Genomic DNA, 14979 nt, shown 5'->3' with positions numbered 1-14979 from the left:
AGTGTGCTTCGTTCAGTTACGTATTGCTTCCTCTCCTCTTCCCTCCCCTCCCCCTCCCCTCCTCTCATCCCCTCCTCTCTCCTCCCTCCCATCCTCCCCTCCCTCCTCCCCATCCTCTCCTCTCCCTCCTGTCATCCCCCTCCCTCTCCTCCTCCCCTCCCTCCCATCCCTCTCCCTTCCTCTCCTCTCCTCTCATCCCCTCCTCTCCCTCTCCTCTTCCTCCCCTCCCCTCCCTCCCCTCTCATCCCCTCTCCTCTCCCTCTCCTCTCCACTCCCATCCCTCCCCACCTCTCCACTCCTCTCCTATCCCCTCTCCACTCTCCCCCTCCCCCCCTCCCCTCCTCTCGTCTCCACTCCCATCCTCTCCTCTCCCCTCCTCTGCTCTCCTCTCCACTCCCATCCCTTCTCCCTCCTCTGCATCCCTCCTCTCCATCCCCTCCACTCTCCCTCTCCTGTCCCCCCTCCCTCCCTTCCCCTCCCTCTCCCTCTCCTCTCATCCCCTCCCCTCTCCACTCACATTTACATTTACATTTAAGTCATTTAGCAGACGCTCTTATCCAGAGCGACTTACAAATTCCTCTCCTATCACCTCCCCTCCCCTCCTCTCCTCTCCTCTCCTCTCCCCTACCCTCCCCTCCTCTCCCCTCCTCCCTCGCCACTCCTCTCCTCTCATCCCCTCATCTCTCCTCTCCTCTGCTCTCCCCTCCCCCCCTTCTCTCCCCTCCTCTCCTCTCCCCCTCCCTCCCCTCCCCTCCCTCTCTCCCCTCCTCTCCTCTCATCCCTCCTCTCTCCGCTCCTCTCCTCTTCCTCTCCCTCCCTCCTCTCCCCTCTCCTCTTCCCTCTCCTCTCCTCTCCCTCTCACTCTCCTCTCCCCTCCCCTCCCCCCTCCCTCCCCTCCTCTCCTCTCCCTCCTCTCCTCATCCCCTCCTCTCTCCACTCCTCTCCCCCTCCCTCTCCCTCCCCCTGCTCTCCTCTCTCCCTCCTCCCTCTCCCCTTCTCTCCTCTCATCCCCTCATCCCTCCTCTCCTCTCCCTCTCCCTCCTCTCCTCTCCCTCTCCCCTCTCCCCTCCTCTCCCTCCTCCTCTCCTCTCCCTCTCCCTCTCCCTCTCCCTCCCATGCTCTCCTTCTCCCTCCTCCCTCCCCTCCTCTCCCCTTCTCTACTCTCATCCCCTCCTCTCTACTCTCCTCTCCACCCTCCCCCTCTCCCCTCCCCTCCTCTCCTCTCCTCTCCTCTCCCCTCCTCTCAACCCCTCCTCTGTCCTCTCATCCCCTCCTCTCCTCTCCCCTTTTCTCCTCTCATCCCCTCCTCTCTCCTCTCCTCTCCTCTCTCTCCTATCATCCCTTCTCCTCTCCCCTCCACTCATCCCCTCCTCTCTCCTCTCCTCTCCTCTCCCCTCCCATCCTCTCCTCTCCCCTCCTCTCCTCCCCTCCTCTCATCCCCTCCTCTCTCCTCTCTCCCCTCTCCTCTCCTCTCCCTTCCTCTCCTCCTCTCATCCCCTCCTCTCCCTCTCCTCTCCCCTCCCCTCCCCTCCCCTCATCTCCCCTCCTCTACTCTCCTCTCATCCCCTCCCCTCTCCACTCCACTCCTCTCCCTCCCCTCCCCTCCCCTCCTCTCCTCTCCTCTCATCTCATCCCCCTCCCCTCCCTCCCCTCCCACTCTCCTCCTCTCCCCCTCCCCTCCTCTCCTCTCCCTCCTCTCCTCTACTCTCCCTCTCCTCCCCTCCCCTCCCCTCCTCCTCTCCTCTCCCCCCCTCCTCTCCTCGCCACTCCTCTCTCTCATCCCCTCATCTCTCCTCTCCTTCCCCCCTCCCTCCCCTTCTCTACCCTCCCTCTCCCTCTCCCCTCCCTCCCTTCTTCTCCTCTCCCTCCTCTCATCCCCCTCCTCTTCCGCTCCTCCTCTCCCCTCCCCCCTCCTCTCCTCTCCTCTCCCCTCCCCCTCCTCTCCTCTCCCTCCACTCCTCTCTTCTCCTCCTCTCTCCTCTCCTCTCCCCCTCCCTTCTCTCTCCTCTCATCCCCTCCTCTCCCAGCTCCCTCTCCCTCCTCCCTCCCTCTCCTCTCTCTCCTCTCCTCTCCTCTCCTCTCCCTCCCCCTCCTCTCCCCTCCTCTCCCTCTCCTCTCCCCTCCTCTCCTCTCATCCCCTCCTCTCTCCTCTCCTCTCCTCTCCTCTCCCCTCCCCTGCTCTCCTCTCCTCTCCCCTCCTCTCCCCTTCTCTCCTCTCATCCCCTCCTCTCTCCTCTCCCTCCTCTCCCCTCCTCTCCTCTCCCCTCCTCTCCTTCCCTTCCTCTCCCCCTCCCTCTCCCTCCTCTCTCCTCTCCTCTCCTCTCCCCTCCTCTCATCCCCTCCTCTCTCCTCTCCTCTCCTCTCTCCTCTCCTCCTCTCCCTCTCCTCTCCCCTCCTTCTCCCCTCCTCTCCCTCTCCCCTCCCTCCTCCTCTCCCCTCCCTCTCCCCTCCTCTCCCTTCCTCCCCTCCCCCTCCTCTCATCCCTCCCCTCCTCTCCTCTCCTCTCCCATCATCCGTCTCCCTCCCCTCCTCTCCCCTCCCTCCCTCTCCTCTCCTCTCCCCTCATCTCATCCCCCCTCCCTCTCCTCTCCCTCTCCTCTCCCCTCCCTCCTCTCCTTCCTCTCCTCCCTCCTCTCCCCTCCCCTCCCTCTCCCCTCTCCTCTCCCTCTCCTCTCCTCTCCTCCCCTCTCCTCTCATCCTCCTCTCCTCTCCCTCCTCTCTATCCTATCATCCCGTCTCCCTCCTCCCCACTCTACTCTCTCCTCTCCTCTCCCTATCATCCCCTCTCTACTCTCCCTCCTCTCCTCTCCCCTTCCTCTCCTCTCCTCCTCCTCTCCTCTCCTCCCTCCTCTCATCCCCTCCTCTCTCTCCTCTCCTTATCATCCCCTCTCTCTCTCCTCTCCTCTCCCTCCTCCCCCTCCCTCTCTCCCTCCTCTCCTCTCCCCTCCTCTCATCCCCTCCTCTCTCCGCTCTCCCTCCCCCTCCCCTCCCTCTCCTCTCCCCTCCCTCCCCCTCCTCTCCTCTCCTCTCTCCTCTCCTCTCCTCTCCTCTCCCCTCCCTCCCCTTCATCCCCTCCTCTCTCCTCTCCTCTATCATCCCCTCTCCTCTCCCCTCCTCTCCTCTCCCCTCCTCTCCTCTCCTCTCCTCTCCTCTCACCTCCTCTCCCTCCCTCTCCCTCTCCACTCCTCTCCTCTTCTCTCCCCTCCTCCCTCTCATCTCTCTCCTCTCCTCCTCTCCTCTCACCTCTCCTCTCCTCCTCTCCTCTCCTCCCTCCTCTCCTCTCATCCCCTCCTCTCTCCTCTCCTCTCCTCTCCTCTCCCTCCTATCATCTCCTCTCCTCTCCTCTCCCTCCTCCCCTCCTATCATCTCCTCTCCTCCTCTCCCCTCCTCTCCTCTCTTCTTCCTCTCCTCTCCTCTCCTCTCTCCTCCTTTCCTCTCCTCTCCTCTCCTCCCCTCCTCTCCCCCTCCTCTCCCTCCTCCTCTCCTCTCCTCTCCTCTCTCCCTCTCCTCTCCCTCCTCTCCTCTCCCTCTCCCTCTCCTCTCCTATCATCTCCTCTCCTCTCCCCTCCTCTCCTCTCCTCTCCTCTCCTCTCTCCCTCCCTATCATCTCCTCTCCCTCTCCCTCCCTCTCCTCTCCCCCTCTCCTCTCCTCTCCCCTCTCCTCTCCTTTCCTCTCCTCCTCCTCTCCTCTCCCTCTCCCATCTCCTCTCCTCTCCTCTCCTATCTCTCCTCTCCCCCTCCTCTCCTCTCCTCTCCTCTCCTCTCCTCTCCTCTCCTCTCCTCTCCTCTCCTCTCCTATCATCTCCTCTCCTCTCCTCTCCCCTCCTCTCCTCTCCCCTCCCCCTCCCCTCCTCTCCCCTCCTCTCCCTCCTCTCCTCTCCTCTCCTCTCCTCTCCACAGTATGAGTACAGTTGTAATGTAGTCCAGTTATAGAGAGAAATATGGAGATGGATCTCAGCCATTTAATAATGACTGAGCCAGGTGCTGCTGTTTCAAACCCATTAGTTTGTACTGGGACTACACACACACACACACACACACGCGGACACACGGACACACACATGGACACACACACGGACACACGGACACACACACACACTGACACACACACACACACACTCCCCTCTCCTCTCTTCTCCCCCTCCACTCTCTCCCCACTCCCCTTCCTCCATCCCTTCACTCTCCTCCCCTCCTCTCTCCTCCCCTCCTCTCTCCTCCCCTCCTCTCCTCTCCTATTATCTCCTCTATTCATTCTATCGATTGTTTCCTGCCAGACCACAGCAGATCAATTCTCCCCGTTGTCCAACTCCTCCAATTACTCCTCCAATTACTCCTCCCGTCCAACCAAAATACTCAACGCTTATGTGTGTGTGTGTGTGTGTGTGTGTGTGTGTGTGTGTGTGTGTGTGTGTGTGTGTGTACAAGAGAGAGAATAAGAAAGAAAACACTAATGCTGTAAAGTAATCCCACTAGATGAGATACTCTGTAAGGTAATCCCACTAGATGAGATACTCTGTAAAGTAATCCCACTAGAAAGATGATATACTCTGTAAAGTAATCCCACTAGAAAGATGATACTCTGTAAAGTAATCCCACTAGATGAGATACTCTGTAAAATCCCACTAGATGAGATCCCACTAGAAAGATGATACTCTGTAAGGTAATCCCACTAGTAAGAAGTAATCCCACTAGATGAGATACTCTGTAAAGTAATCCCACTAGAAAGATTATATAATCCCACTAGAAAGAAACTCTGTAAGTAATCCCACTAGATGAGATACTCTGTAAAGTAATCCCACTAGATGAGATACTCTGTAAACTAGATGAATCCCACTAGATGAGATACTCTGTGAAGTAATCCCACTAGATGAGATACTCTGTAAAGTAATCCCACTAGATGAGATACTCTGTAAAGTAATCCCACTAGATGAGATACTCTGTGAAGTAATCCCACTAGATGAGATACTCTGTAAAGTAATCCCACTAGATGAGATACTCTGTAAAGTAATCCCACTAGATGAGATACTCTGTAAGGTAATGAAGATACTAATCCCACTAGATGAGATATACTAGATGAGATACTCTGTAAGGTAATCCCACTAGAAAGATGAGATACTCTGTAAAGTAATCCCACTAGATGAGATACTCTGTAAAGTAATCCCACTAGATGAGATACTCTGTAAAGTAATCCCACTAGATGAGAAACTCTGTAAAGTAATCCCACTAGATGAGATACTCTGTAAAGTAATCCCACTAGATGAGATACTCTGAAAGATGAGATACTCTGTAAAGTAATCCCACTAAAGATGAGATACTCTGTAAAGTAATCCCACTAGATGAGATGATAATACTCTGTAAAGTAATCCCACTAGAAAGATGATATACTCTGTAAGGTAATCCCACTAGAAAGATGAGATACTCTGTAAAGTAATCCCACTAGATGAGATACTCTGTAAGGTAATCCCACTAGATGAGATACTCTGTAAGGTAATCCCACTAGATGAGATACTCTGTAAGGTAATCCCACTAGATGAGATACTCTGTAAAGTAATCCCACTAGATGCAGAATCCCACTCCCACTAGATGAGATACTCTGTAGATTAGATACTCTGTAAGGTAATCCCCCACTAGATGAATTACTCTGTAAGGTAATCCCAGTAGATGAGAAACTATTTATATTTTTTAACAACTTTTACTTGAGATACACTAATCCCCACATTCATGAAGAAAAATGATATTTGTAAAGGATGTCTGAGTGTTGGAGTAGCCCCTGACTCTACATACATTTTAAATACAAATGAAGGAATATTTATTTAATATTTAATACCAATAATACCATTTAATAATTTAAGACTTTCAGTGAAGTTTTTTACTATTATTAATATATTAATATATATTATATTTATTATTATTATATTAATATATATTATATTGGATTTTACTGGGTGACTTTCCATAAGTAACTTTCTATTAAGGAATCTGTATTTTACTCAAACACATTGGGTACACACCACAAATTACAGATAGCTCTACACACACACACACACACACACACACACACACACGGGTTGTTTTACCTTCTCCCATTCTCGTTCCTTATTGAGAACGATGACGACCAGCTTGGGGTTCTGCTGGTAACCATCTTCTGTAAACGACAAGTCTCTACCTTCCCATGTTACATTCTTCATATACCTGGAGAGAGAGAGACAGAGAGAGAGAGAGAGAGAGAGAGAGAGAGAGAGAGAGAGAGAGAGAGAGACAGAGAGAGAGAGAGAGAGAGAGAGAGAGAGAGAGAGAGAGAGAGAGAGGGAGAGAGAGAGGGAGAGAGGGAGGGAGGGAGAGAGAGAGACAGAGAGACAGAGAGAGAGAGACAGAGAGAGACAGAGAGAGAGAGAGAGAGAGAGAGAGAGAGAGAGAGAGAGAGAGAGAGAGAGAGAGAGAGAGGGAGGGAGGGAGAGAGAGACAGAGAGAGACAGAGAGGGCGATAGAAAAGGGTTGAGTTTCACTCCACTTTATAGTTAATATTACTTACATCCACACATTGGCAGAAATTCTACTTTAGTGGTTTCATTATATTATATTGGTATGATTAAACAGTATTTCCTCCAGTACACAGAAACCTGTAACATCACATCATCACATCCATGGCCTCCCCCATCCAGTAACCCCATCACACACACGCACGCACGCACCGTCCCATCACACACACGCACGCACACACACACACACACACACACACACACACACACACACACACACACACGCGTGTCACACACACACACACACACACACACACACACACACACACACACACACACACACACACACACACACACACACACACACACACACACACACACACACACACACACACACACACACACACACACACGTGTTTCTCTGTGCAAATAATAGTTGTTTTAGCCTGGGGAACCACAGACTGACAGAGAGAGAAATGATCCATCACACAGATAATTTCTGGATGACACACACTACCCCCCCCCACACACACTCACCTACACACCCCCACACACACTACCCCCCATCCCCCCACACACACACACACACAAACTCACACATGTCTATACCTCAATGAACACAGACTGGAGTCTGTTTTTTGCACAAGCAGTACACACACAAAACTCTGGTAGAAGATAATGGAGACACATCCTGTCTATTCCTCTGAATGAACACTTACTGGAGTCTATTTTTTGTGATGTTTTAGAAAAGGGAAGCAGTAATCAGGACCAAATAAAGACGTCCTGTCTACTGGTAGAGAATAGTAGAGAATAGCTGAGACATCCTGTCTGCTGGTAGAGAATAGCTGAGACATCCTGTCTACTGGTAGAGAATAGCTGAGACATCCTGTCTGCTGGTAGAGAATAGTAGAGAATAGCTGAGACATCCTGTCTGCTGGTAGAGAATAGTAGAAGATAGCTGAGACATCCTGTCTACTGGTAGAGAATAGTAGAGACATCCTGTCTGCTGGTAGAGAATAGTGAGACATCCTGTCTGCTGGTAGATAGCTGAGACATCCTGTCTACTGGTAGAGAAATAGCTGAGACATCCTGTCTACTGGTAGAGAATAGTAGAGAATAGCTGAGACATCCTGTCTACTGGTAGAGAATAGTAGAGAATAGCTGAGACATCCTGTCTACTGGTAGAGAATAGTAGCTGAGACATCCTGTCTGCTGGTAGAGAATAGTAGAGAATAGCTGAGACATCCTGTCTGCTGGTAGAGAATAGCTGAGACATCCTGTCTGCTGGTAGAGAATAGTAGAGAATAGCTGAGACATCCTGTCTACTGGTAGAGAATAGCTGAGACATCCTGTCTACTGGTAGAGAATAGTAGAGAATAGCTGAGACATCCTGTCTACTGGTAGAGAATAGCTGAGACATCCTGTCTGCTGGTAGAGAATAGTAGAGAATAGCTGAGACATCCTGTCTGCTGGTAGAGAATAGTAGAGAATAGCTGAGACATCCTGTCTACTGGTAGAGAATAGTAGAGAATAGCTGAGACATCCTGTCTGCTGGTAGAGAATAGTAGAGAATAGCTGAGACATCCTGTCTACTGGTAGAGAATAGCTGAGACATCCTGTCTACTGGTAGAGAATAGCTGAGACATCCTGTCTGCTGGTAGAGAATAGCTGAGACATCCTGTCTGCTGGTAGAGAATAGCTGAGACATCCTGTCTGCTGGTAGAGAATAGTAGAGAATAGCTGAGACATCCTGTCTGCTGGTAGAGAATAGCTGAGACATCCTGTCTACTGGTAGAGAATAGTAGACGTCCTGTCTACTGGTAGAGTAGACAATAGCTGTCTACTGGTAGAGAATAGTAGAGAATAGCTGAGACATCCTGTCTGCTGGTAGAGAATAGCTGAGACATCCTGTCTACTGGTAGAGAATAGCTGAGACATCCTGTCTGCTGGTAGAGAATAGCTGAGACATCCTGTCTGCTGGTAGAGAATAGCTGAGACATCCTGTCTGCTGGTAGAGAATAGCTGAGACATCCTGTCTACTGGTAGAGAATAGTAGAGAATAGCTGAGACATCCTGTCTGCTGGTAGAGAATAGTAGAGACATCCTGTCTACTGTCTACTGTAGAGAATAGCTGAGACATCCTGTCTGCTGGTAGAGAATAGTAGAGAATAGCTGAGACATCCTGTCTGCTGGTAGAGAATGAGACATCCTGTCTGCTGGTAGAGAATAGCTGAGACATCCTGTCTGCTGGTAGAGAATAGTAGAGAATAGCTGAGACATCCTGTCTGCTGGTAGAGAATAGCTGAGACATCCTGTCTGCTGGTAGAGAATAGCTGAGACATCCTGTCTGCTGGTAGAGAATAGTAGAGAATAGCTGAGACATCCTGTCTGCTGGTAGAGAATAGTAGAGAATAGCTGAGACATCCTGTCTGCTGGTAGAGAATAGTAGAGAATAGCTGAGACATCCTGTCTGCTGGTAGAGAATAGCTGAGACATCCTGTCTGCTGGTAGAGAATAGTAGAGAATAGCTGAGACATCCTGTCTGCTGGTAGAGAATAGTAGAGAATAGCTGAGACATCCTGTCTGCTGGTAGAGAATAGTAGAGAATAGCTGAGACATCCTGTCTGCTGGTAGAGAATAGTAGAGAATAGCTGAGACATCCTGTCTGCTGGTAGAGAATAGCTAGAGACGTCCTGTCTGGTAGAGAATAGTAGAGAATAGCTGAGACATCCTGTCTGCTGGTAGAGAATAGCTGAGACATCCTGTCTGCTGGTAGAGAATAGTAGAGAATAGCTGAGACATCCTGTCTGCTGGTAGAGAATAGCTGAGACATCCTGTCTGCTGGTAGAGAATAGTAGAGAATAGCTGAGACATCCTGTCTGCTGGTAGAGAATAGTAGACATCCTGTCTGCTGGTAATAGCTGAGACATCCTGTCTGCTGGTAGAGAATAGTAGAGAATAGCTGAGACATCCTGTCTGCTGGTAGAGAATAGTAGAGAATAGCTGAGACATCCTGTCTGCTGGTAGAGAATAGTAGAGAATAGCTGAGACATCCTGTCTGCTGGTAGAGAATAGTAGAGAATAGCTGAGACATCCTGTCTGCTGGTAGAGAATAGTAGAGAATAGCTGAGACATCCTGTCTGCTGGTAGAGAATAGTAGAGAATAGCTGAGACATCCTGTCTACTGGTAGAGAATAGTAGAGAATAGCTGAGACATCCTGTCTACTGGTAGAGAATAGTAGAGAATAGCTGAGACATCCTGTCTGCTGGTAGAGAATAGTAGAGAATAGCTGAGACATCCTGTCTGCTGGTAGAGAATAGTAGAGAATAGCTGAGACATCCTGTCTGCTGGTAGAGAATAGAGAATGAGACATCCTGTCTACTGGTAGAGAATAGTAGAGAATAGCTGAGACATCCTGTCTGCTGGTAGAGAATAGTAGAGAATAGCTGAGACATCCTGTCTGCTGGTAGAGAATAGCTGAGACATCCTGTCTACTGGTAGAGAATAGTAGAGAATAGCTGAGACATCCTGTCTGCTGGTAGAGAATAGTAGAGAATAGCTGAGACATCCTGTCTGCTGGTAGAGAATAGTAGAGAATAGCTGAGACGTCCTGTCTACTGGTAGAGAATAGCTGAGACATCCTGTCTGCCGGTAGAGAATAGTAGAGAATAGCTGAGACATCCTGTCTACTGGTAGAGAATAGTAGAGAATAGCTGAGACATCCTGTCTACTGGTAGAGAATAGTAGAGAATAGCTGAGACATCCTGTCTGCTGGTAGAGAATAGCTGAGACATCCTGTCTGCTGGTAGAGAATAGAGACATCCTGTCTGCTGGTAGAGAATAGCTGAGACATCCTGTCTGCTGGTAGAGAATAGTAGAGAATAGCTGAGACGTCCTGTCTGCTGGTAGAGAATAGTAGAGAATAGCTGAGACATCCTGTCTGCTGGTAGAGAATAGTAGAGAATAGCTGAGACATCCTGTCTACTGGTAGAGAATAGCTGAGACATCCTGTCTGCTGGTAGAGAATAGTAGAGAATAGCTGAGACATCCTGTCTGCTGGTAGAGAATAGTAGAGAATAGCTGAGACATCCTGTCTACTGGTAGAGAATAGTAGAGAATAGCTGAGACATCCTGTCTACTGGTAGAGAATAGTAGAGAATAGCTGAGACATCCTGTCTGCTGGTAGAGAATAGTAGAGAATAGCTGAGACATCCTGTCTGCTGGTAGAGAATAGTAGAGACATCCTGTCTACTGGTAGAGAATAGCTGAGACATCCTGTCTGCTGGTAGAGAATAGTAGAGAATAGCTGAGACATCCTGTCTGCTGGTAGAGAATAGTAGAGAATAGCTGAGACATCCTGTCTGCTGGTAGAGAATAGCTGAGACATCCTGTCTACTGGTAGAGAATAGTAGAGAATAGCTGAGACATCCTGTCTGCTGGTAGAGAATAGTAGAGAATAGCTGAGACATCCTGTCTACTGGTAGAGAATAGTAGAGAATAGCTGAGACATGGTAGAGAATAGCCTCCTGTCTACTGGTAGAGAATAGTAGAGAATAGCTGAGACATCCTGTCTGCTGGTAGAGAATAGCTGAGAATCCTGTCTACTGGTAGAGAATAGTAGAGAATAGCTGAGACATCCTGTCTGCTAGTAGAGAATAGCTGAGACATCCTGTCTGCTGGTAGAGAATAGTAGAGAATAGCTGAGACATCCTGTCTGCTGGTAGAGAATAGCTGAGACATCCTGTCTGCTGGTAGAGAATAGCTGAGACATCCTGTCTGCTGGTAGAGAATAGGTAGAGAATAGCTGAGACATCCTGTCTACTGGTAGAGAATAGAATAGTAGAGAATAGCTGAGACATCCTGTCTGCTGGTAGAGAATAGTAGAGAATAGCTGAGACATCCTGTCTGCTGGTAGAGAATAGTAGAGAATAGCTGAGACATCCTGTCTGCTGGTAGAGAATAGTAGAGAATAGCTGAGACATCCTGTCTGCTGGTAGAGAATAGTAGAGAATAGCTGAGACATCCTGTCTGCTGGTAGAGAATAGTAGAGAATAGCTGAGACATCCTGTCTGCTGGTAGAGAATAGCTGAGACATCCTGTCTACTGGTAGAGAATAGCTGAGACATCCTGTCTGCTGGTAGAGAATAGCTGAGACATCCTGTCTGCTGGTAGAGAATAGTAGAGAATAGCTGAGACATCCTGTCTACTGGTAGAGAATAGTAGAGAATAGCTGAGACATCCTGTCTGCTGGTAGAGAATAGTAGAGAATAGCTGAGACATCCTGTCTGCTGGTAGAGAATAGTAGAGAATAGCTGAGACATCCTGTCTGCTGGTAGAGAATAGTAGAGAATAGCTGAGACATCCTGTCTGCTGGTAGAGAATAGTAGAGAATAGCTGAGACGTCCTGTCTGCTGGTAGAGAATAGTAGAGAATAGCTGAGACATCCTGTCTGCTGGTAGAGAATAGTAGAGAATAGCTGAGACATCCTGTCTGCTGGTAAGAATAGCTGAGACATCCTGTCTGCTGGTAGAGAATAGTAGAGAATAGCTGAGACATCCTGTCTGCTGGTAGAGAATAGTAGAGAATAGCTGAGACATCCTGTCTACTGGTAGAGAATAGCTGAGACATCCTGTCTGCTGGTAGAGAATAGCTGAGACATCCTGTCTGCTGGTAGAGAATAGCTGAGACATCCTGTCTGCTGGTAGAGAATAGTAGAGAATAGCTGAGACATCCTGTCTGCTGGTAGAGAATAGTAGAGAATAGCTGAGACATCCTGTCTGGTAGAGAATAGTAGCTGGTAGAGAATAGTAGAGAATAGCTGAGACATCCTGTCTGCTGGTAGAGAATAGTAGAGAATAGCTGAGACATCCTGTCTGCTGGTAGAGAATAGTAGAGAAGAGAATAGCTGAGACATCCTGCTGAGTAGAGAATAGCTGAGACATCCTGTCTGCTGGTAGAGAATAGTAGAGAATAGCTGAGACATCCTGTCTGCTGGTAGAGAATAGTAGAGAATAGCTGAGACATCCTGTCTGCTGGTAGAGAATAGTAGAGAATAGCTGAGACATCCTGTCTGCTGGTAGAGAATAGTAGAGAATAGCTGAGACATCCTGTCTGCTGGTAGAGAATAGTAGAGAATAGCTGAGACATCCTGTCTGCTGGTAGAGAATAGTAGAGAATAGCTGAGACATCCTGTCTGCTGGTAGAGAATAGCTGAGACATCCTGTCTGCTGGTAGAGAATAGTAGAGAATAGCTGAGACATCCTGTCTGCTGGTAGAGAATAGTAGAGAATAGCTGAGACATCCTGTCTGCTGGTAGAGAATAGTAGAGAATAGCTGAGACATCCTGTCTGCTGGAATAGTAGAATAGCTGAGACATCCTGTCTGCTGGTAGAGAATAGTAGAGAATAGCTGAGACATCCTGTCTGCTGGTAGAGAATAGTAGAGAATAGCTGAGACATCCTGTCTGCTGGTAGAGAATAGTAGAGAATAGCTGAGACATCCTGTCTACTGGTAGAGAATAGTAGAGAAATAGCTGAGACATCCTGTCTACTGGTAGAGAATAGTAGAGAATAGCTGAGACATCCTGTCTGCTGGTAGAGAATAGTAGAGAATGAGACATCCTGTCTGCTGGTAGAGAATAGTAGAGAATAGCTGAGACATCCTGTCTACTGGTAGAGAATAGCTGAGACATCCTGTCTACTGGTAGAGAATAGTAGAGAATAGCTGAGACATCCTGTCTGCTGGTAGAGAATAGTAGAGAGAATAGCTGAGACATCCTGTCTGCTGGTAGAGAATAGTAGAGAATAGCTGAGACATCCTGTCTGCTGGTAGAGAATAGTAGAGAATAGCTGAGACATCCTGTCTGCTGGTAGAGAATAGTAGAGAATAGCTGAGACATCCTGTCTACTGGTAGAGAATAGTAGAGAATAGCTGAGACATCCTGTCTGCTGGTAGAGAATAGCTGAGACATCCTGTCTACTGGTAGAGAATAGTAGAGAATAGCTGAGACATCCTGTCTGCTGGTAGAGAATCCTGTCTGCTGGTAGAGAATAGTAGAGAATAGCTGAGACATCCTGTCTGCTGGTAGAGAATAGTAGAGAATAGCTGAGACATCCTGTCTGCTGGTAGAGAATAGCTGAGACATCCTGTCTGCTGGTAGAGAATAGTAGAGAATAGCTGAGACATCCTGTCTGCTGGTAGAGAATAGTAGAGAATAGCTGAGACATCCTGTCTGCTGGTAGAGAATAGCTGAGACATCCTGTCTGCTGGTAGAGAATAGTAGAGAATAGCTGAGACATCCTGTCTGCTGGTAGAGAATAGTAGAGAATAGCTGAGACATCCTGTCTGCTGGTAGAGAATAGTAGAGACATCCTGTCTGCTGGTAGAGCTGAGACATCCTGTCTGCTGGTAGAGAATAGTAGAGAATAGCTGAGACATCCTGTCTGCTGGTAGAGAATAGCTGAGACATCCTGTCTGCTGGTAGAGAATAGCTGAGACATCCTGTCTGCTGGTAGAGAATAGTAGAGAATAGCTGAGACATCCTGTCTGCTGGTAGAGAATAGCTGAGACATCCTGTCTGCTGGTAGAGAATAGTAGTAGAGACATCCTGTCTGAGACTGAGACATCCTGTCTACTGGTAGAGAATAGTAGAGAATAGCTGAGACATCCTGTCTGCTGGTAGAGAATAGCTGAGACATCCTGTCTGCTGGTAGAGAATAGTAGAGAATAGCTGAGACATCCTGTCTACTGGTAGAGAATAGTAGAGAATAGCTGAGACATCCTGTCTGCTGGTAGAGAATAGTAGAGAATAGCTGAGACATCCTGTCTGCTGGTAGAGAATAGTAGAGAATAGCTGAGACATCCTGTCTGCTGGTAGAGAATAGTAGAGAATAGCTGAGACATCCTGTCTGCTGGTAGAGAATAGTAGAGAATAGCTGAGACATCCTGTCTGCTGGTAGAGAATAGTAGAGAATAGCTGAGACCTGTCTCTGGTGTCTACTGGTAGAGAATAGTAGAGAATAGCTGAGACATCCTGTCTGCTGGTAGAGAATAGTAGAGGTAGAGAATATAGCTGAGACATCCTGTCTACTGGTAGAGAATAGTAGAGAATAGCTGAGACATCCTGTCTGCTGGTAGAGAATAGTAGAGAATAGCTGAGACATCCTGTCTGCTGAGAGAATAGCTGAGACATCCTGTCTGCTGGTAGAGAATAGTCTGCTGGTAGAGAATAGCTGAGACATCCTGTCTGCTGGTAGAGAATAAGACGTCCTAGGTAGAGAATAGCTGAGACGTCCTGTCTGCTGGCTGAGCCATCCAATCTTCACTAAAGGACCGTGTTCAAAACATTAAGAAAACCTTCCAAATACTGAGTTACAGTCTTGATACAAACGGGGGAAACGGTTGGTAGCGTAGAGAGAAAAAGACATCCTGTCTGCTGGTAGAGAATAGCTGAGACATTGCAGTTCTATAGACACAAACCTGGTGAATAGTAGCTGAGAC

General features: G+C 48.7%; 1 protein-coding gene across 1 annotated transcript in view; it reads right to left on the bottom strand.

Moving 5' to 3' along the window:
• Nucleotides 1-6077: 6077 nt before the first annotated feature.
• Nucleotides 6078-14979, bottom strand: part of LOC135538429 (glutamate receptor ionotropic, NMDA 2A-like) — a gene marked incomplete at its 3' end in the record, with an annotated part of 52860 nt that continues 43958 nt past the window's right edge. The window contains exon 4 of the mRNA XM_064964326.1: nt 6078-6192. Coding sequence (XP_064820398.1) covers nt 6078-6192 — 115 coding nt within the window. The remainder of the gene's footprint in view (nt 6193-14979) is intronic.

The sequence above is a fragment of the Oncorhynchus masou genome, unplaced genomic scaffold (assembly GCF_036934945.1).
Source record: "Oncorhynchus masou masou isolate Uvic2021 unplaced genomic scaffold, UVic_Omas_1.1 unplaced_scaffold_964, whole genome shotgun sequence".
Taxonomy (NCBI): domain Eukaryota; kingdom Metazoa; phylum Chordata; class Actinopteri; order Salmoniformes; family Salmonidae; genus Oncorhynchus; species Oncorhynchus masou.
Note: the sequence above shows the minus strand (reverse complement) of the source record. Positions and strands in the feature narration are given on the sequence as shown.